The sequence below is a fragment of the Crocodylus porosus genome, unplaced genomic scaffold (assembly GCF_001723895.1).
Source record: "Crocodylus porosus isolate Cpor-Errol unplaced genomic scaffold, CroPor_comp1, whole genome shotgun sequence".
Taxonomy (NCBI): Eukaryota; Metazoa; Chordata; order Crocodylia; family Crocodylidae; genus Crocodylus; species Crocodylus porosus.
In genome coordinates this window covers 66,993,817-67,017,248 of record NW_017728949.1, presented here as the reverse complement: position 1 = coordinate 67,017,248, position 23,432 = coordinate 66,993,817, and the positions used below count along the sequence as shown (strand labels likewise).

The 23,432-nt window shown below is 42.2% G+C and overlaps 1 protein-coding gene across 5 annotated transcripts in view; it reads left to right on the top strand.

Moving 5' to 3' along the window:
- NCKAP5 (NCK associated protein 5) overlaps positions 1–23,432 on the top strand; it is a 685,167-nt gene that overhangs the window by 5,003 nt on the left and 656,732 nt on the right. For 4 of the 5 annotated variants that reach the window (XM_019553971.1, XM_019553966.1, XM_019553969.1 and 1 more), the window contains exon 2: positions 18,591–18,719. In XM_019553971.1, the coding sequence (XP_019409516.1) occupies positions 18,651–18,719 (69 nt within the window). In that variant the 5' untranslated portion in view covers positions 18,591–18,650. Of the gene's footprint in view, positions 1–12,535; positions 12,667–18,590; positions 18,720–23,432 lie in introns of those variants that run through there. The other variant, XM_019553968.1, reaches the window with a different exon arrangement.

Below are 23,432 nucleotides of genomic sequence, written 5' to 3'. Positions count from 1 at the left end.
GGTGCAATCAAGCTTGGATTTGAATTGGGCTCCAAACTTGCCATCATTATTCAGGCTGCAGTGCTGCAGGAACTGACCTTTTGCAAAATATTTTCCTGTCCTTAATCTTTTATACACAGCTTTTGTGAACTCTGCACTGCTTGTGTTTTGTCGATTGTATTTGGAGAGTCATTTATTGCACAGTGTTTGTCCTTCTAGCAGATGTTAAAGGATCCCCTTTTAAAGGCTACTCCTCCACAGCATCTAATTATAACCCACACAAAAGATTAACAGATGTTATAATTGTCTTTATTCTTTGATTAAATATTTTCTGCATGATTTGCTTTCTTTTCTCCCCCATTCCTAATTTGTAAGGTCTTTCTGGACAATTCATATATGTTTGCAGTTTGGCAGACACAATTTTTACAAATATTTAAAATCTTTGTTTTGATTGTTGAGTATTAACAACAGGTTATATGCACCTCTGGGCTATGAAAATGCAACAGAAATTCAATGATTAGAAAATGTATGCGTGAGTGCTTCCATTGATTTTTATTTTTCTCTTGCACTTAGAGTGAAGTGTTTCAAATGCACAATACCGGGGGAATGAACACTTTGGATGTTTAGTTTGCTCAATAGCACAAGTGACACTACGTATTAGTTGTCACATGCAAAGGAAATAACTGACTAAAAAGTGAAGTAAGAATCCCATCTGATCTCACCTCTCAATTCATTTTGTACACTGTCTAGCAAATGTGGCAGCTACTTTTTGTGGGTGCCATGTTTTTGGGGTTACTATTCAAGCCATATCATGCCATGAGATGTGAGGTTACACTGCAAGTTGTGTGATGCCCAGGAAAGACATCTGTTTTGTGCAGAACATGGTTTCCCTTGCCCCAGGGAGCATGCCTGCAAGCGGCCACACATGGTGAGCCAAGTCTGAGAATGCTGCTACCTGCCCTATCTATATTGCTTGCCTGGCCAGCTCCGTGGACTGTGTCGAGGGGCTGGTCGGAACCCCACCTTTCTACACCATTACCCATTCCCAGGGCTTGCTGAATGAGCAGGAATTTGGGACTTCAGAATCCATGTGGAAGGGTGGCATGTGGAAGGACAAGCAGAAGGATCTTTGTGCCCTGACCCCTGATGCTGTCTTTGCGCTAGCCAAAGGCAATCTGATTGCCATGCTCCAGTGAGCCAAGAAATATATGACCAAAAGGAGTTACCACCTTACAGCTCACTGGTGAACTCTACAAAATGAATTTGGGTGGATGGACCTTTTACACTGGGTACGTAAGGGAATTATGTACTGCCTGGCAGGTATAGTGTCTGCACATGTTGCTGTGTGTGTACATTATGGGAGAAAAAGGGGAATGGATCCTGTGATTGCAGACCTACTGCTCTCTTCTTCAGCTTTCCCCTTTCCTTGCTTCTGCTCTGCTCATTACGCAGAGAGGGGATGCCAAGTCTCTCTCCATTACCTATGGCTCTAGCCTTTACTACCCTGCATAACAAAAGCATACACACTACCTATGTACTGATTTTTTGGAGTGATTTGTATCCAGCATACATTTTCAACATGGATCTCAAATAGCATCATAAGAAAAAAATTTCCTTCCCTAGTGTTATGAAATCAAGGTGTCACAGCTTTTGATTTAACTGCACCTCTGGCCCCTTTGTAGGCTTGCTGAAGAGGCATCTTGCTTAGGTGTCAGGCCTCCAGCTGCCACCTTTTTAGTGTACGGTCTCTCAGGCTAGGGACATGTATTCAAAAGCCTGAGCCTGAACTGATTCAATTACAAACCTTTTACGACCAATTCACAAAGTCCATGGATAAGGGCATTGAGGTGGATGTCATCTACCAGGACTTCAAGGTCTTTGACACTGTTTCTCACCCCATTCTCATAAAAAAAAACTAGGCGACTGTGGCATTGATGCCTACACAGTCAGATGGGTGGCAAATTGGCTCAGTGGTCACACCCAGAGAGTGGTGATGGACAGGTCATTTTTGACCTGCAAGGATGTGGGCAGTGGAGTTTTCCAGGGCTTGGTCCTTGGGCCTGTACTATTCAATATCTTTATCAGCAACTTGGAGGTGGGTGTGGAAAGCACACTGTCCAAATTCACTGATGACACAAAGATGTGTGGAGAAGTGGGCACACTGGAGGTGGGGGGGCAGAATCCAACTAGATCTAGACAGGTTACAGGGGTGGGCGGATGAGAATAGGATGGAATTTAACGCAGACAAGTGCAAGGTGCTGCAACCAGGGAGAAGGAACCTGCAGCATACCTATAGGCTGGGGGACACCCTTCTTGTCAACATGGTGGCAGAAAGGGATCTTGGAGTCACTGCTGACTCCAGGATGGACGTAAGCCACCAATGCGAGGAAGCAGTCAATAAGGCTAACCGCACCTTGTCGTGCATCTACAGATGCATCACAAGCAGGTCCAGAGAGGTGATCCTTCCCCTCTATGCGGCATTGGTCAGGCCACTGTTGGAGTAGTGCATTCAGTTCCGGGCGCTGCACTTCAAGAGGGATGTGGATAGCATCAAAAGGGTCTAGAGGAGGGCCACTTGCATGGTCAGGGGGCAGCAGGCCAGCCATTTGAAGACAAACTAAAGGGCCTCAATCTATTCAGCCTCCATAAGATATGACTGAGAGAAGATCTGGTGGCCTTCTATAAACTCACTAGGGGGAACCAGCAGAAAATAGGTCAGGCTCCGTTCCCCTGGGCACCACTGGGATAACAAGGAATAATGGCCACAAATTGATTGAGAGCAGTTTTAGGCTTGATATCAGGAGGAATTACTGTTCGGGTCCCTTCTGACCCTAGAAACTATGAAACTTTGCAGGTTAGTCTAACCTGGCTAGGCTGAATCACTTTGTAACTACACACTCATTTCAGATATATAGGCACATACCTGCAGTAGCTCACACTAGAAGCCGGGGGGTGCTCCGCCCTTCCACAGGGCTGAGCTGACGATGGCATGGCCAGGCCCACGTGGCAGGATTCGGGATGGGTTCCCCCCACTCCTTGATAACAGCGCATTTATCAGCTCTGTTATCAGCATGCATCACCCCATGAGAAAACAAACAGCCTTTCTCATCAGTTCAAACTCTTCTTAAACAAAGAAGGAACTGAGGATCATTATCAGCTGAGCTGTTGATTAGCTCCGAAAAGAGCTAAACCAGCACTGCTCTCTGCCGCAGCACAGACCATAGCCAGCATGTGTAGGGCAGAGAGGACTGGGGATCCCTGCTTAGCAGGGAGTGGGAAGGGGAAACCAGGAAGAAACCAGGCAGACATTGCTGTGCCTGCAAGTCTCTGCTGGAGCTGCAGCCAGGGAGCAGAGGGGACCTGCCAGCTCTGCTATGGAACAGAGAGCCTCGTGCAGCCTCAAGAGGATGCTGGGATGCTGGGAAAGTCTGGTTTATCTTAAATCAGCAAGGTTGGGGACAGACATTGCATAAACTGTTTTGACCCCCCCCAGTTGCTGACTGGTCACTGTGGGGGGGGTGGGGGCACATGCACCCCTAAGGTGGCACCAGTCCCTGCTTCAGCACATGCAGTTCTGTTTATCTGATGATGAGTTAGAGCAGCTAAGCCCAAGCCTTGCTTTTTCAGAACAAAAGCATTTTGAAGAAAACCTGGCTGAAAAAGAAAAGGTTATACAGATGCCTAGCTTACCAGATTGTCACCATGGAGAACATGAAAGGCACTTCCCCTTCATATCTTTTGCTTGTCTGTCCTTGGATTGTATGCCTTGCCCTGCCCACCTCAGGAGCTGTTACCTTATTTGGTTTCATGTTTATCATCTCAGTTTTCATGAGCTAGTTCAAACGACCAGTGATTTCCCCCCAGAAAGATGAAGCATCAAAAGCCTTGTTAACTGCACGGTTTCATCATTGGCCATTTGAATGCATAGCCCCATTGTCTGGATCAGTGGGTGTCCTCTATTTTTGGCAGGTGTACCATAAATTATCGCCGCACACTCCCTGACTGCCACTCTGATTCCTTTCTCTACCCAATCTGCTGCTCTGCTTTTTGTTCCTTGCCCTGTCTGCTACTATGCTGCCTGTCCCATCCCTAATCTGGACACACACAGATGGCCTCTGCCACTTTTGGCACCCACGCTGCAAGTTAGCCACCCCTGCTCTTGATTTTGCAAGACACATTCCTTCTCACCCACTGACCCAGAGACACAATTAATAACAATTGCTTAAAGATGTATATAACATTCACACAACAGTTCCTCTGAATATTCCAGGATGCATCTGTTATGAAAGGTTCCTGATTGAATGCATGGAGAGTATGAAGCAATCCAAGACAATGGAAATCTCTGGTGACTCGTATGTTAATTGGTAAAGTCTCAGGTTGAGTTCATGCTCTTAAACTAATAAGGAAGCAGTTAGTGTCTTACTAACCAAGTTTCTATGTTATTGTCCCATTTCTGAAGTGCATGTAAACTGGGGGCTTCTTTTTTGCCTTTCTAAATCCCATCACTGCATGAAACAGTTGTCATGACTTCTTTTCAAGGAAACTAGCCTACTTGGACATTGAACTTGTTTATCTACTTGTGACTATTTCTATTTTCAGTTCCAAAAATGCAAATACTGCTCCATTTCTGTCCCATGTAGGAACATAGATTTTGGAGCACCAATTTTATACTGCTGTTGCAATTTCATTGAAACGAATGATTTGGCACCTATCGCACCATGTCACTGGAGCGGGGAAAATGTTATTCTCTTGTAGCAGATGCTATGAACAACACCGACCATGAGATTTTGCAATGTGCTCCACACTATTGTAGGTTTCATCAAATGCTGCTTTGAAGTGGTTTGAGTTGAGGTATCTATTGGCAATGTATGTTTATTGATCTGTACATTCATATTTTTCAGTATACAACACCATTCCCCTGGGTTTCCCAAAGTGCTTTACTCAAGTGCTACTTTGTTTAAGGATTTCAAAGATGACTGTATCCTTTTTGTTTTTAAATTGAGTTTCAAACTTTCTAAATATTTTCTATTTACAAGTGTGTGTGTGTGGGGTGGAACAGATGAGTTATTAGGAAGAATATTCCAGTGTGTCAACTATGTTGGCTATTTTAATTATGTAGAAACCTGTCCACAATCAAATTAAAGTATTTCACAGAGGTTGTTGAACAGTCAATAGGGTTTCATTCGGTATCAACCGGGTCTGATTTTGAAACAGTGTTGAAGAGGTGAAAGGCTAATGTTCTAATTTCTTATACTCCAAGCCATTCAATTCCCATATTACACTGGTACTAAAATGTCCAAGTGTTCCATGTGGATCTGAGATGCAGAATATTTATAAATTAATGACTTAGATATATCACTAGAATTTTAACATCTATGAACAATTGCTACTGAGATTGTTAAACTATAATATGACCCACGGTGTCCTAATCAATACATTTCTTTGTTAAGCCACAGTTTTGAATGCTGGGAATCTGTTCAGATATCCTCTATAGCCAGAGCTTAAGATCGCACAAGTAAAAGAAATCGCAGAATGAGATTGAAAAGAAAAGACAACAATAGAACAAGACAAAAAGTCTCAGACTGGCCATCCTCTTCCCCTCTCCACTCAAGAATCCTTAGAGTTCTCTTGTATTTAATTATATCCTTTTACTAAAACTAATAACTTCTTCCCCTAAAGCTCAAATTCTGTCATGTTGTTATTGATTGTGTATATATCATGATGTTCATAGGAAGCAGTTTCTGTCGTTTCTATTTACTAGTCTTTAATCAAGTGAATTCCATTTATTTTCCATCACCACAAAAATTTTCTGTCACAAGAAAAAGCTTTAAACAGCCATGGTTTAAAATTTATGGGATAAATGATGATTGTAGGCACAGCCCTGAACAAGGCACAGTGCATAAGCTTCCCCTTACCAGAAATGACTCTGAGACACTGCTCAGGGTAACAATTCCTACATGATTTTTTCCCTTGTTCTCAGGGAGAGGTGGGTAGTAATTTCACTTCTGGCCTTTCCCGTCTGTCAGGTATTGCAACCTTTTTACTTGGCTATTCTGGGCAGTGAACACTGTAGAATTGAAGTGCTGCTCTCTCCCCACCTGATTCTGTAACATGGTAAATTGGAACATGGCCTCATTTAATTCCTTGCTCCCAGATGCAAGTCCTGGATAACTTAGACATGAGGTACAAGGACATTTGCTTGCTCCCTTGTTTGGCTGAATAGTTCAAGTCACAAAACACAACCCTGTTGATTGTATCTTCTGTTCCCAAGGCGTGTGAACCAATCTTTTAATTGGTGACTGTCAGGGGCTCTTTCTTGTGAAAATTTTTGTATGTTGGGTTTTCTTTTAGTGTAAAGTCTTGTAAGTATCCTTTATGTACACCTATATTGGGCCAGATTCGGTTCCCAGTTACACTCACACAATTTGATCATTAACATCAGGAGAATGGGCCAGGTTGAAATGAGAACTCAGCTTGGCCTTCTGTTTGCTTATACACATTTCTATAAAGAACATTTCTATTAAAAAACTCTATTTAAACAGTAAGGAAGCCAGATGGTTGCTAAATGATGATGATAATAAAACATAGCAGTGGCACTGGCAGAGCATGTTTCATTGTCAAAGCTACTGACAAAAATTAACTTATCCTTAAAATATCCTGAACAAAGTATTTTTACCCCTATATTTCAGGTGGGGATATTGAGATAGAGGAAATCAGTGATTTACCTTGGATTACAGACAACTGCAGGTTTTGGCAGATAAACTCTTTAGTATGTATCCCAGCCTGAGTTTTAAAAATCACCTTAAAAGTAGATTGGCAAAAAGATTACTTTAGACTAAAGTCACTGGACTTTCTCCCATCAGAAATAGCATGACCATATGCTAATCAGACTATTTCCACACTACACAGAAAGATTCTTTGAACTTCGCTAAATGTGGGAGGGACCAAGTACAATTTAAATACTTTTTAGTAAGTGTATGGTTAAGCAGTGTTTGCATCATGTTAAAAATGGGAAAATACTTGACAAAAGAAGTTGCTGAGAACTTAACCTCTCTTTCTCCTGATTCTCTCCAGTTGCTCCCTCTGTAATCCAATGTTGTTGCTAATGCTAGTCTACCATATACTGCATTTCTGTTCTGTGTCATTTGATATGACTGAAAACAGATGAATTGGAGATTGGTAGGATGAAAAAAACATAGAAGAGTTATGGACCTTTAAATGAGAGATTAAAGGGCATTTTTAAAAATTTACATTTTTATTAAGTTTCTGGCAGATGGCAAGGTTTGAAGTCAGCCTGTGACAGCCAGTCTCCTCATAGGAAAACTAAAGGAAGACACTGTTAGCAGCTGATTGCCTGGGGGGGAAGGGAGGGGCTGTGCTTTTTTATGTTTTTCCAAAGCAAGACCCTTTGAGCTTAATAGTTTTTAATGTGGATCAGCCATTACAATGGAATTGGGTGAAAAAAAAAATGGAAAAACCCTACTGGGGGCTGTAGTCCATCGTATCAGTGCAGCATCATTTTCTGCAGTTTATTGTGTTGTGCTTTATTGTGCTTCAGTTTTAATATGACAAGTCTATCATCAGGTCCCTTGGAAGATGATGCCACAGTCTGTATTGGATTTCACTTTAGGTATCTTCTCTAATACTCAACAGTATTGCTTTACTTTTCTCTGATTCACCCCTTTATCAACCAATAAATCAACCAATTCCCCATTTTTCTGGTATTTATACACTTTCCTCAAGCACATGTAGATTAGTAATGGCTTCTCCAGCCTGTCTTCCTTCCGTCATTGTTTAACAGGACTATGTGAAGCTTTGTTACTCTTTCCCTGTACAAGTTAATACTTTAACTTTTCTTGCTGTTGTCTGAATTCACTCTAACTTGCCTGTATACTTTGGGCCAGCAGCAAAAGAACCATTCTAGGCATAGTTTCACCAGCCTTGCAGGGAAATAGCATGGATACTAACCCCTTTTGTATCATTTAGAGAAAACGTGTTTTTCTCTTCCTCCTTACCCTCAGAGACACAATCCACCCTTTAATTTACCCACTGCAGTTTTCTTGACCATAAGATGCATAGAAATTGAGGAAGGACCTGGGGAGGTGGACCTTTTTTTGTTTATTGTGTACCTATTCTTACATCATCTACGCTACTAAAAAGATACAATCAATTATGTTCAAACTCTCTCAGAGCATTCCTGTTTTATATAAGGTAGGGTCAAATTGCCCCATTTGTATTCACAAGGAGCCAGACTGTCATGTCCATTCAATTCACTTTGTACCAAAGAGAAGGGACAAGCAGACTTAAGCTGACGTGAGAATCTCCCTGAAGTTTCACAAGTGCAAGGAAAACCCTGCCATTATAAGGTTAGCAGAGGCGACATAATTGTCCTAAACCAGCTATTTTGCTATCACTAACTTAAAGGAAAGGAAATGGTGCATGTGATGGCGCTGTGTATTGCTGGAACTGATCCTTCAGCAATATAAACTTGGCTGAATTTAAGGTGGATTCTCTTTCCTCTGAACTTCTGCCAGGGCCAACCAGCTGTCAGGACCACGGTGCATCTCTCTGTAGCCACCAATATTTATTACGTCTGAGCTCAGCAATGACAGTGAGGTAGTGGCAGACTGGGGCTGCTGAATGATACTTTGTTGCCCAAGGAGGTCTACTGAACAGATTGTTCTTTGGTTTGATTTTGGGAATGTGTCATTATCTGCTGCCTCTCTTCTAAATTTACAGTTGTTGGGAAGTCCAAATGGCAAAGTAAGAACTTTTACATAATGTGGGTGACCATATATCATCCTAAGATGCCCAGATTTGTTAGCAAAAAATTCTACAGACTACGTGCAGGGCACCAAAGTAAATGGGTTGTTCCATCAGAACAGGAAGTGTGAGGTTTGGCACCCAACGTGTTAGTAGTAACAGAAACAAGGGGTGTTTATTTAGCCTATGATTTGACCTTTAGAGTTTTCCTTTTAGCCTCATGAATGTTTCATAACATCACAGAGTGCTTCATGGAATGAAATCAGAGGTTTATATGCTACAAAAAAGTTAAGAAACTCTTAATCGTTTCTCACATCCATGATTACGAATGATCAGTAAATAAATGATCTTTCACTTTTCTGGGCTCTGTTCCTATTCAGAATCAAATCATGTTTTGCAGTGATAGGTCATGAGACACAGGACACTTCCATTAGCACAACTTTGAAATTTTTGATAAAAGTTAATTTTATCCTAAAAATGAGCAGAGTAAACTGTTTTCATTTTTGTGTATATAACAAGAAATAAGCAAAAACTGTGATTCTGCCATGCCCAATTTTTGGCAAAGATAGTAAAAAAAAAATTTGCCAAAAGTCTGGACTGCTCAAGGCGTGGCAACGAGATGCCTCTCTTTCTAAGTGGTAGTGACTTAAAGTAGTTACAGATGTTCAGAGACTAATTCCTGGTAGCTCTGTGCTCCAGATTGCAAAGCCATGGTTATAACTAGCATTAATTACCATCCCTCTTGGCAGTCCCGGCTAAGCAGGGGAGAATCAAACATAAATGGGGAATCAATACATTTTGGTGATCCCTCTGGAAAACAGGTTAGGCAGGGATGCAGAAGAGATGCTGCTTTTTCTGGATATGTTGTGGAAAAGAGAGGTTTTCTGACACTGCCATCTCTCTGGCATCTGTTGCAAGCACTACACACATTTTGTAAAATTCCAGTTGGAATTGAACTATTTTGCCTGTGGTGGAGAGTTGGAGTAAGATGTTGTTTTTTTTTCACTGGCCAGGGTAACTTTTTTTTACATAGATGTACTCCTGATTAACACCACCACAAGAGATGAAAATGGGACTGAAAGGTCGTGTCTACATGTGCTTTTACATGTGCTTAAACCTAATGTGCATTTGCCTAATGGACATTATAGCAATTCATGTGTATACATGTGCACACACTAATGCACATTAATGTGGGTGTGTGGATTGATTTGGGACTAAAGTTAGTCTCAAGCCAATGGACACACACTGCGTTAATGCGCATATGTGAGTTAGGTATGAGCTAGGCTTCTATCCCCAAAAGTAAGGGCTTAGGTTCCTAACCATAGGAGAAAGTTTGGAGCTGTGAATCCTGACTTTATATTTATGTCTCACTCAGGCCTGCGTGGGGGTACCTGAGCTCTGATGCAGATGAGATTTTAGATGCACTTGTTTTCTGTGTTTTCTTTTGGTTCGCTTAAGGGTCCCCTAACTCCGAATGCTACTCAGGTCCAGGTCCACATTCCCAGATATCTAATGCTTTCCATGCCTTATATATGGAATTTAAATGGCTAATTCATGGACTGTGGTCTCCTCTTTGCAGAACAGTTATTGTGAGTATCACCAAGCTTTGTCCCATTCTTCATGAAGCCCTAAGTGCCATCAAAAGTCATTTGACTTCTGTCCTTGAGTGAAGAATCTACAATGATCAGCTTCTTTCCGAACTTGTCGTTTGTTTGTTTTTTTAGAGACGAAAACATTGCAATATATATCCCTTTCCAATCCTATCAGTCACTGTCTCAGCAACAGCAGATTCAGGCCTACTCGTTTTTATCTCCTGTCATTTTTGTCACAAGTATTTAGTTCCACAATTTGAATGCCTCATATGTTCCATAAAAGCAAACAGCAATGTGTAATCCTTTGACCTTTTCAGGGTTCTTTGGTGTAATTTACTGGCTATTCACTTTTTCTCTCCAGCATAGACCTTACAACTCCACAATAAAAATGGACAGCCAAGCAAAAGGTGAAATGTGGTAAAGGTTACAGCCTTGATTTTGTTAGAAGTCTATTAAATGTTCATGGTCTTTTTATCAGGAAAAAATAGAATAAGAACAGAAAATGGCTTCAGATGAATCATGCTTGTTATGGGATAAAGAAATGATAGAAACGTCACCCATCTGTGTTACCATTCTGAGTACAATCTTGTGGCCACTCATTTTATGGGTGCTCTGTAGCCCATCTTATCCCTTTAAGTGAATGTAGTAATCCCGTTAATTAACTTGGTGAAAGATTGAAATACAAATCCTTTAAACTTGTCTCATGCATTTTATTCTGACAGGTATTTTTACCAAGATGTTGTTAATGCCATCTTTTGTATTTTATGACTCACTGAAATTCCCAGTATTTTTTGAACCCATAAATAGCTTTGCTACTTTTAATCCCTTAATTTTACTAGGTTAACTCCTAGAAATAGTCCTGACAGGTGGTGTTTCCTTTGACAAATGGAAGGAGAATGTCTTGCATAAGGAAGCTGGAAAGGTAGATGGAAAAGTCAAGGTTCAAACAAGTGGAAAGTTTAACAACAGTGCAGGTTTGTGTTATTGTATCTGTAGAATAAAACTTTGGGTAAGATTTTGCCTTTCCCCAGTCCAAACCAATACATGTTTGGGAGGAACATCCTTAATCAGATACTGCAGAGGGAGATCTTGACTCTAGGTTTAGCCTCTTCACATAGAGGACATAGTGGAACAGAATGCAAATGAAGCCGAGTATGGGATGCTCCTGACTGCAGAGCAACTTGCAGGTCATCTTTGTGAAAAAAAATGTTATCTATCTATCTTAAACAGGATTTCATAATTGGCTTTATTGTCAATAGCCAGTTCTCAGCTGACTTTCTTGAAGCTGTTTTTCTTTGGTAGTGGCGATTTGATTTTGCTTTGTAACTTTTTCTCAGTTGACTAGAAAGATTAGATGTTTGGATAGATTGCATGAAGTAGTGTGGTGTTCGCAGCCTTATAGTTCCTATAACGTTCTAGTTAGTTAAGTGTTTTGGCCTCCGAGGCTGGAATTTTTCTGATATAATTAATGCATTAACACATGACAGCACTAGGATTCTCCTTCCCCTTCTGAAAAGAGGCAGTTTGCTTATCTAAATAGTTGCCTAATCCAGTGTGTGTGAACATACAGTATACTAGTGCTGGCAAACTGCTGACGAGTCTGATCACATACCTGGGTGTGCTGAGCTTTAGTTGGTCAAGCTGTCCTCACAGGGTTGCTGTGGAACGTCCTGTAGGTGAAACAGAAAATGTCTGGTTCAGTTTTGAGTTGCAGATGTCACTGCACTTTCCTGTTTCCCTTGTCACCTAGGTCTGAAGACAGATGTCTAGCACATCCATTCACACAAGAACGCTGGAATAAGTTTTCTTTTTGTTGTTTTCAACCCTACCATTACACGAATAACATTAGAGGGAGGCACGTGGGTGTGTTAATGAAGCCATCTTAATAGTCTGATTTTAATCATCATGCAAAATTTTCTGATGCTTTTCCAAGGTGGGGTGCAGTCATTCAACCCTAAAAATATTTTTTAAACGCTGTACTATTTGGAAAGACAGAAAATGGTTATGGAATAGATATCAGCTTTTTGACTGGTTTAGACCTAGGAAGATAACCGTGATGTTGATATTGACTGTTTTAGACCTGGCGAGATAACGGTGATGTTGATATATAATGAACATTTTTTGGTTCGTTCAGTGCACTTAGTAATAACCTTCACAATTGGGAAAGCTTTCTTTTTTCTTATCTTTGTTTACTGCAAAGACTCGTGAAGTTTTTACAAGACTTCAGATGTCTGCATGTATCCGTGCCCACTTTCTGAAAGAAGCCATGGATAAACCCAACACACACACTGATGTCAGCAGGGAGTCTTCATAAGGAATTCTACTGTGTAATGTATGTGATGTGCAGAGGATAACATTTCAGTTAGAAAACAGATTCCAGAGAGATTGAATGTCTCAAAGGATTGGTGATGAGATATAGAGACTTTCTCCTGTGTCACTTGTTCAGTTTTAGCCAACATCTGCATTGACTGAAAGTTTTTACTAACTGGTAGCTGTTGGTAGCTTATGTTATGCCAGTGACCGCACTTTCAGTTTTTTCCCTCTTTTTTGAGCTGTTATCAGTTCCAGCTATAGTATTTCAAGTATAAAGCATAGTTCTTAAATTGATTGAATTGTTTAAGCTGGAACAAACTTTTAAAGAGCATAAACTTTTAAAGGGGTTATTGGTTTCAATTCAGTCGAGCAGACTGATATCCACGAAGAAATATATTCACTTGTTGACAATCTCTGCAGAAGTGGCTTGGGACTGAAAAGGCTGTTTAGAATGAATTCTTTATTGCCCCATGGACACTCACTTTATATTATAATTGGGGTATGCAGGAAGAAGATGGGGAAAGCTACTGCCTTCATATACATTTAAAACTACAGCAATACACTCATTTTCATGTTTCAAAAGGATGCAATTGTTGTGCGGCACATATCTGGCAGGCATATATTGCCAGAACTCTATTGAAATCCTAGTTTTGAGCTATCTGATGTACAGGTTTAAATCTCTTGGATTTTTTTTTCTGGGCAATATAACGCTTTTACAACAATATGTACATCAAAGCATACTTTAGTGCCATTAAAAATGAAGATATGACTAACCAAGACAATTTTCTTAAGTAGATTATAGGCAGAAATGTGTGTTAATCACAACAGCTTGATTCTTCTGGTTTGTAGGTTATTATAATGCAGTGAACATTCTTTGTGTATGATAAAATGAGTATTTTCAAGATACATCATCAAGTTGATGACTCTGGCCTGCTACCTGTAGCTTTCTTGCAGGGACGTAGATTTATCTGGTAGGTGTATCTCTCTCTCAGACAAAAATATGTTGCATAGAAATGTCTGGATTTTATTGCCATCAACTTCTTAAAACAGAAACTTGTCTGTCAGCATTTTTGTTAACCGATGACTTTATCTCTTTGCAGAGTGGCTGGTTCTGACGGCCAAACTGGTTCTTGGTTTGTTTGACTAAAGTATTAACTGTTCTGTACAGAGCCATGGAACATCTGTAGGATCTATGACCAGGACTTCCAAAAGCATCTAGTAATGTTTGGGGTAAAGTGAAGTTAATGCCATGTTGGTCCAGGAAGAGACACGTTTTTGTGGATGGTATCTTTTATTGGACCAGCTCCACTGTGCAACTGCATAGTTGCATGCAGGTGGCTCAGTAAAAGATATCAGCCCCAAACAATCTTGCCTCTGGTAATTCTGGGCACCCAGCTTGAGAACCCCTTTTCCATTCTGATTTCTGAAGGGTAAGCGTTTACTTGGCACCCACACTACTTGTTCAGTTTTCAAAATCTTGGCCTGTGTTTTATGGGATATTATCCTTTCACAACTAGCAGATACACTTAGCTCTCAATATTTAACTCTGGATAGGCCTAGACCAGGGGCTGGAAAAATCTGACCCGCAGGCTGGATTGGGCCCATGGTGGACTCCATTTCCCAGCAGTCCCTACCTACATCACTGTGGCTGGTTTCCATGGAGACCCCAGGAGTCCACACTGCTTGGACGGGGCATGCAGGCAGTAGATTGCAGCCTGCCCCAGCCCCCCAGCAGCTCCCCCTCCCGCTGTGCACCCTGCCTCAGCACTGCTGGGCCTGTTCCTGGGATCTCCATGGAAACTGGTTGCAAGGATGTGGGCAGGGGCAGCTGGGAAATGAAGTCTGGCCTCTGGCTGGATCAGCCATTTTGCCCACCCTGGCTTAGCCTGTAAGCAGTCTTGGCTAGGAACCTCAGGGCCTTGTTACACCTTATGCTGTGAGCTGCAAAAATGGGTGTTTGGTGCTAGCTCGAGTTTGGAGCACTTGTGCTTCAGGCCAGCAGGGGCCTGAAAGACTGAATGGTAAGAATGACCCCCCCCCCCCATTCTGGGCTTTACTTCACCCCAGGGGCTCCCTCAGTTTCCCTCCCCTGCCCCTGGGGCTCCCCACCTGCTTCCCTACCCCCACTTATTTGTGGCTACCTGTACTGTCCATCCCGGTGGAGCAGGCAAGGAGGGGTTAACTTATCCGTCTGGTGTCACTGCCGGGCTGGCTGGGCCAGGGATGGGCAAAATGGTGGATCCAGCTGGTGGCCGGACTCCATTTCCCAGCAGTCCATGCTTGTGTCACTCTGGCAGGTCTCTGTGGAGACCCCGGGAGTGGCGGGGCTGTGGCAGTGCGGGGCCTTTGTTTCTCTGGAGACTGGCCTGAGAAGTGCACTGGCAGGGCTCGCTGCTGGGCGGGGAGCTGCTCCCAGGCTGGGGCCAGGATCTCGTGGCAGCGATAGTGCAGGCTGGAGCCATGGGAGAGCCGCGATCTGCTGCCTGCATCACCGCCGCAAGATCCCGGTTCCTGCCCTAGGGTAGCTCCCCACCCAGCCACATGCCCTGCTTGATCCGGCCCACAGGCCAGACTTTGCTTGCCTCTGCCTTTGTGTAATACAAGCTGGGTAGCAGGGATCAGAGATAAGCCTTCCCTGGAGAGAGATAATATGGGCTGCCTAATGTATCCTTAAAACACATTTCAGGTGTTACTGTGTGGACAGACAAGGTGTTAAGAGCGCCAAGAACCACCCAAAATTACCATTTAACAAGGCTTTTAGGGTGAGAGTACACATTACAATTAGACCACAGTTAAGAGCACTTGAGACTTGAATGATCACACATTAAGGCTCATTAACAAGCGCCAAGTGCCCTTTAGGCATCCTGGAGTTATGCCACTTTAGGCAAGGATTATCTTCTGACCTGTGCTACATAGCTTGTGTTAAGTTAACTTTCACATATTCATCTGAGATAAAACCATCAATTTGTGATCTTCCAGCATCCCTGAAGGCACTGCTTCCAGGTGTACAAGTTACCGTTTAGGACTTTACAGCCCTGGACTGGCAGCTGGGAACAGTTGGGCAACAGGTGGGTGGGGATGGGTTGAGTGGGGTTGGAGGGAAAAGAGGTGAAGGGGAGTTGGGGGGGGGTAGGGGGAGCATGGGGAAAGAGTGACAGAGGCAGGATTGGAGGGAGAAAGAGGGAAGGGGTAGGAGGATGGGGGAGCAGGTGGGTGGGGGTTGCTGCATTCTGCCCTAATCAGTCTGAGAGTGGCGGAGACACCGGGGGAGTTTCTCCTCCCTGCGTGCTCCTGGGGTCCCTGGGGACCATGCCAACTCTGTGCACCCAGCTCCAGCCCCTGCTGGGCCACATAATTTAATGGAGCTGGAGGATCAAGGAGCGTGAGCTTCAGGGAACCTAGAAGCAGTCCCCCCACACTACCCTGCCAGTGCTCTCGGGCTGATTGGTGCAGTAGAGTAGAGATCCAGGGGTCGAGGGGTTGATTCAAGAGTCAAGGGGGGATCTGGAACCCGATGGAGGGATAAGCCCCTTCCTGGTTTATATTTTGGCTAGAGAACAGTGAGCAGGGAAGGCATGGAGCAGATCTGCAGTCCCTAGCCGTGCCTCTGCTCATCAGCCCTCTAGCAGCAAGTCTGAGCTGTACATATTAAGGAAGGTTTTAGCCCTCGATGTGTGACTGATCACTAGCACTTGTATTTATACATTCCCATAGCAGACCTTAAAAATTTTGTCTGGTGCCCAGATAGTTAAACAAGTATTCCTTGTTAGATAACCTCAGAAGTTGCAGCATAGACAGACTAACACAGACTAACATTCCTTAGCATCAGTTTCTGCTAGTTCTAACATGTAATCTTGCTTTTGTCTTCATGCTTGTGTGGCACATGCTTACAGTATCATTTAGGACTTCACCATATTCCTGCACCAGAATTGGGCTGGTCTCTGCTAAGTGTCTCTGCACAAATACTTGGGATAAGTTTATCCAAACTATAACTGCCTCCAGTTTATTCCAGCATTGTTGTATATCCACCGGTCAGTAGAAATAACCTTTCCTTCAGCACATGCACTACAGGCATGACAAGTGTACAAGTCCTGTTAAAGATGATAGGAGTTAACTCTTTCTTTTGCTGATGTGTGGTATAATAAAGTAAAAAACATTGCAATAAATTGCCTATGTCTCTTTTATAATATTTATTGTGGTATTTCTTATCAGCCAGGTTAACTAGTCTGTGAACAACTATGTAGTAGTTTGCTATTGCATTCCTTGATTATCTCAAGAATAGCACATATAACATTATAATTGGTACAGTAGTAAAGAAAGCAGAAGAGGTGTACAGTAATCATCTTTGTATAAAATGGGGGAAAAATGATTACAAAGTAATAACTGAGATTTCTTCATTGATATGTATCCTCCTCATTGTGCACATTGTGGAGATGAATCTCTGTGTGGACTCATTCTTTTTACAGAACTGGCTGAACTCTCATTTCCCATCAATGTAAATCAAAAGTATGAGTGTAAGTGAGATCCAGTGCCCATCTATACTGGGGAGAACAATAAAACTAACATTGGATATCTTGCAGATTCTGATTCCCTGAAGTCTCAGAAAATACACTTTCATTACAGTAGCCCTATTGAAGTACTAGGGCTGCTCATTTTTGAAGGTGCTAATCATAGTGAGCAACGTAGGTCACAACCGGGCTGTTTAGATTCAGATTCTGCCCTCTATCAGTGTGATTTCCCATTACATTTGATGGGTTTAGCACTAATTGCAAGAATGCAAAACTATTATTTTTTACAAATCTCATATTTTTAAAACAGCTCTTGAATAAAGATTTTGGACAAAATCCCCAAACCCCTGTACACTGAAAACTCCCTTTGGCTTTACTGGGAGTCAGCCCAGAGTAACAGCTCTAGAATGTTGTCCTTTGACATTATAGATGCACTCAGTAAGAATTGGGGGAGGAATTTCCTATATTTGGCTTTATATTCATGTACATATCTCTCTGCCTTGATCTGGGCCAGATTTTAATCTCAGTTACCCCATCGTAAATCCAGAATAATTTCATTAACTTCAGCAGTTACCCAAGATTTACATGAGTGCAGCTGAGATAAAATCTGGCCTATATCCCCAAAGCACACTATACAAATGTCAGCTGCATGTTTTACAAGTTTAAAGCTTTGAAATAAGTATCCTGTTATCATGGACATGTTGGGATTTTTTTTTTTTTTTTTTTTTTTGCTACAAGTGGTAAATTATGACTTGGAAATAGACTTAATAGAAAAATGTCAGCAACCATAAGCCCAGTCCTCTACGGCAGGAAAAGATAATTACCTCCACTACAGGATTTACTGGGTGATATTCCATGGCTTGTGTTGTGCAAGGGTTCAAATTAGAGGATGATCACAACTGAAACTTCTGACCTCTCAAATCTAGGAACGGTGCTCAGGTTGCTCTGTTTCCCTAAAGAATAATTGAAGTTGAATTCACATTGACTGTTTCCCTAAAGAATAATTGAAGTTGAATGCACATGGACTCTTACAGGATTTGTGCCTTATAGATACAGGGATGCCTGCAAACAGGGCTTCCTGAAGAGTGTGAATAACATGAAATGAACTGTTCGGTTTTTTTTTCTCAGACAGCTGATTAGCTCTGCAAACACATTTCCCAGCTCTGTTAGTAAAGACTATAAAAACACAGAGTGCCCTGATAAAGGCAACCAAGGACAGTATCAACATAGATTGTTTTTTTTCTCTTTTGGTTGAGATATTACCAATATGTTCAGTTCACATTTCTGTCTGGACACATCCGTTCTTTTGGCACACAAAACATGTTCCTGGAACATAGCCTACGCTAAGTCATTAACTGTTGGGTTATTAAAAAGTTAATGATGAAGGACAGAAACTGTTAACCAGAATATTGAAATGTGCTTTTAATTTTTTCAGTGATGCTGGAAACAGCCTGATATTTCTAGTACAGCAAAAGGAAAACAAATAACCTCATCCATGGAGAGAAAAAGACAGCTACAGAAAAGGGAATTTGGGAAAAGATTTTCTCTGGACAGCAGTCTTGTGGTAAGAATGAAAATATTCATTTACTGTATATATGTTTTGGCATTAAAAGTATTGCTCTTTGATTACTCTGCCCCAAAATATTGTCCCTTTTTTAAAGCATATATTTTAAGGCAAGCCATTAAAATAGCAAAGCCTCTGGTGAATATAACAAGAGCCAGGGCTAATGGATTTTTACATCAGCATAACAGCAGCATATTATGACATAAAAACATGTCACTAGATTCATTGAAGTTACACCAGGGAAATATGGAGTGTAGTATACAAGGGTTATTTTTAAAACAGTTGTCAATGTTTTATAAAATAGAAAAATCTGGTTACATCAGTGTCTGTAGTGTTCTCCTGTATTTTCTCATACTTAATATAGGAACTACCTTGAATGCTGCAACTTCAAAGGTTATCTAACAGCAAATACTTGTTTAACTATCTGGGCACCAAGCAGAATTTTTAAGGTCTGCTATGGGAATGTATAAATATAAATTACTGTAATATTTAAAGGAGAAATCAATGGGCATCTACTGCAGGTCAATCATTATTGCCATACCGGATCTTTAATTTCATACGAACACATCCGGATCTAAATTTACCTTGAAAAAATCATGTTTAAGCTATGGAATGAGGATAATAAGGAATATTTATTCGTCCTATCGTATACCCTGTTTAAAAAATGCTTCACAGATATTAAAGGTGGGGCTCAGCTTTTACATTCACAGGATTTATGACTATTCTCTAATATTTCATTTAGGGATATAACCTTTACTTGGAGTATATATTTACAACTAAAATGATTAAATGGATCAAACTGAGAGGTCTGACCCAACCTACATTGACCTCTATGACTTCTGCAATGGCTGTTCCACCTTTTTAGTGTCCCCTACCTGCTGGGAATGATGCTTAGGGTACTAACTGGCATGTTTAGTCCAAAATTGAGTTTGGGCCCCTGGCTGGCAATGTCAGAATGGAAGAAGCCTATGTAGGGTGCAGAAGTACAAGGAACTACTCCTTTCCTCATCTCTCAAATGCAGAGATGAAATGAGTCTGAAGGTCATCCATGCTGCCAGGGGTGACTGGTACCTCCTGAGTCTGGTGGGGCACAATTTGTGGGTGGGTCTGGGGGCAGGCTCAGAGCCCCATTTCCACTCCTATACTTCTGTGGTGTGGCTTAGTGACCCCCCTGCCCAACACACTGCCAGCTTGCGTGGCAAAAAACCTTCCCCATCATAAGCAGTGCTGAGTTGGGGGCCAATCTCAGGGGGACTACGTGCCCACTCCCCATGCCCCATACCAGTCACCTGTGCATTCTGCTTTGTAAAATAGTCAGGGAGAGAACAAGGCTCCCCCAGCCTGAAGAGCGGACTTTTAAAGGTCATAGTGAAAGAGTGAAACCTGTTAACTGCTTGGCATGTCAGGCACAGCACTCATTTTTACACTGTAAGCAGCTTCAAAACATCTGGATGTTGTGTCCCTTCCTATAATGGGCCAGCTTTCCTTCCAAGTCAGTCAGCCTTTTCAAGGCCTCTATCCACTTGCCAGGAGCTTGCATAGTTCAGAAGTTTACAGGTACTTTCTTGAGTGTTTCTTGCAAGTGCACTGAACTGGGACTGAAGAACGGAGATGAAGTTTCCTCATGTAATACACTCTAAGAAAGAAGTAGAACTTCATTAAACATTTATTATGCATCAATAGAGTATGGGCTGTGTTATACAGGGGTCCAAATTCTGCTAACAGTTCTAGGCACGGACACTACTGAAGTGGCCTCTGACCTAATTCCTATGGCTATAATTTATTGCTGGGTTCCAATGTCAGCCGTGCGTTCAGAGGTAAATAGAGATGGTAAATTGGAGAGTAAAGCTGAAAAGAATATTCTATTGTAATGTGTTTTGAACATACTAACTGCTGGAATGGTGCTATCTGGCACAGCTATGCTTTTCTTGAGAAGACATCTGAGGTATGTGGAGTTTGAAGGATAGGGTTTCCTGTTTTGCACCTTAAATTTCAACATATATGTGCATATTTTGTAACTGCATGCATCATGGGTCAGGATCTAGCCTGCAGGTTTACAGACCTAGTGGACTTCAGTGGTAGTCTGACAAGGGGGGCTTTGGCAGCACAAAATTGGGTGGCAGGAGGCTGCCCCAGTATGGGCCTTGGCTGGATTGCAACGAGAAGCAGCACTAGCAGCCAGGTCCTTGTGTGGGGTCATTCCCCCACTGCAAAAAGTTGCTAGCTGCTGGCATATGTGTTTACTGTCCAAGGAACCTTTATGCTGAGTAAAATTATTGAATTGATTATTTAAAGCAACATACAAATAATAGTTATTGATATTAGTCACCAAGTGGTCATCTTTTAGAAGTTGGAGAAACAATTTTGGGTTCATCTTTGTTAGTCTGCTACCTTCCCATACTGTGAGTAGGATAAATTCGTTCCTTCACCTGTCAGTTACTTCCTTTCTGTCACTTCAGCATCATGGTCCCCTCTCTCCTTTTCTCCTGCATCCCCAGTGTTTATATATTCCATTAGGTTGCTACGTTTCCAAAATTGGTCCACTCATCTCCACATGCAACTCCATTTCTTCTGTCCACACTTCTCTCTCACACTCTTCTCTTCACATGAGCCTGCTGCCTAACTGTGCCCTTGTAGTCTTCTTGCAGTCTCATTTTCAGGTATTCTTCAAGACGACACACTATTCTTCTAACTGTTGACTCTGATTCTCCATTAAAAAAAATACCACACTCCCTCCTTCATAGATTTCATAGACATTAGGGCTGGAAGGGACCTTGCAAGATCATTGGGTCCAGTCTCCTGCCCAAGGGTTGAAAAGTCAGCTGGGGTGAGATCACCCCAGCAAGATCCAAGCTTTCCTTAAAGGTATCCAGAGTAGGTGCTTGCTTCACTTCTGGGGAGAGTCTATTCCAGACTCTGAAGACTCAGATCATAAAGAAGTTTTTCCTTATGTCCAGTGAAAAACAATCTTCCGGTAGTTTGTGACCGTTAGACCGTGTCTTCCCTTGGGGTGCCTTGGTGGACAGATGTTCTCCTGGTTCCTGATGCACACCCCTTACATACTTGTAGGCTGCCACCAAATCCTCACTGAGCCTTCACTCCTCTACATCCTTTCTAAAGTGCTGAGCCCAGAACTGGATGCCATATTTCAGCTTCCTGGGTCTTGCTTGAGGTTCATTGATAGATGCACTCCTTGTTTTGTGGCATCTTCTAGCAATATTCCGCCAGAGAAAGAATCTCATTTGCATACTTTCAAAAGCATCCCATTTACAGTTTCTGACCTTGGACTATGAGAAACCAGTATAAACAGGAGTTCACATTAAGGAAAAGAGCAGTGTGATATGACTTTACTTAACTACTTCATATTGTTTTCTCCTTGTAGAAGTGAATATTTCCATGAAGGGAAGAGAGAAAGAATAGGAAAAGGTGGCATTGAGCCATTCTATTTTTTGAAATCTGAATGCAAACTTTGCTGTGTACCAATTAAGAAGGGAAAAACTTAAGCTTCTAGTGCTGGGCTCAGATATCAACTTCTAATTTGGACTTTCAGTTGGACTTATTTCTAAAATTGGGACCTTCAAACAGTGTACTGTTGGGAGAACAGTGACACATAAGACTCTCCCTAGAAGTACAGTGTGCAGTCTTTTTTTTTTTCCTTTAATTTTCTTATGTGAAGGGAAAGTGAAATGTATTTATGTATTGCCCACCACAAACTTCCCCAGTTTTAAAATAACTACCAGGTCAGGTAACATGAACTTTAACATGGCAGCAGATAAGCTTTATATGAAAGATATGTAGATACATATTGTGATTTCCTGCTGTGAACTTGTAAACATAAATGTATATACATACATACATATGGTATTTACAAATATAGGTTTACATAAACAATAACTCTTATTAACCCTGAACTCAGGCACAGGCCTTAATCCTCTGAGGTCTTCTGGTTAGTCTGCAGTCCCAGCCCTTGACAGGACCCTCCAGGCAGCAGGTAAAGGAACAGTCAATGACACAACACGTTAGACAACAAATCAACAACAGGAAAATCTGGCAGTGATGGGACAATAATTGAACATGCACAGTAAGATGACATAAAATGAGATACACATGCATAAAGATTAGGGCTGTGTGAAGCTTTGGTAGCCAATTTGATTTGAAGGAGATTCGGCCTGATTCGGCGGGTGAGTCTCTGAATCCAAACCGAATTGGGAGACCCATTAAAAGGTCTGAATCAAATCCGAAGACTTCCAATTGATTTGGAAAAGATTTGGAGAGATTCGGAGATTCAGATTGGCCGGGGAGAGGCAAGCACAGGAGACTGCAGGTTCTCCCACAGCTCCTCTGGCTGTTCCTGCCTCTCCCTGGGTGGGGGAGCTGTGGGAGAAGCCCCCATTCATGGCTTCCCTGGCCAGCCCCATCCCTCACCCAGCCCCAGCCTCCTGGCACTTAAAAAAAAAGAAAAAAAAAAAATGCCCTGCATTCACTGGCTGCAGTGGGGGCTCTGGGGTCTTCTGGCAGAGCCCCCCCCCAGCTCCCTGATCGCCCGCCCCGATGGCTTCCTTGCCTGGCCCTAGCCTCCCAGCAATTTAAAAAATAAAAAATAAAAGCCCTGCGCTCGCCAGCAATAGTGGGGGCTTTGGGGCCATGTGGCAGAGCCCTCCCACACAGCCCCAGCTCCCTGATCTCTCCTCCCCACCCACCCCGGCCTGCCCC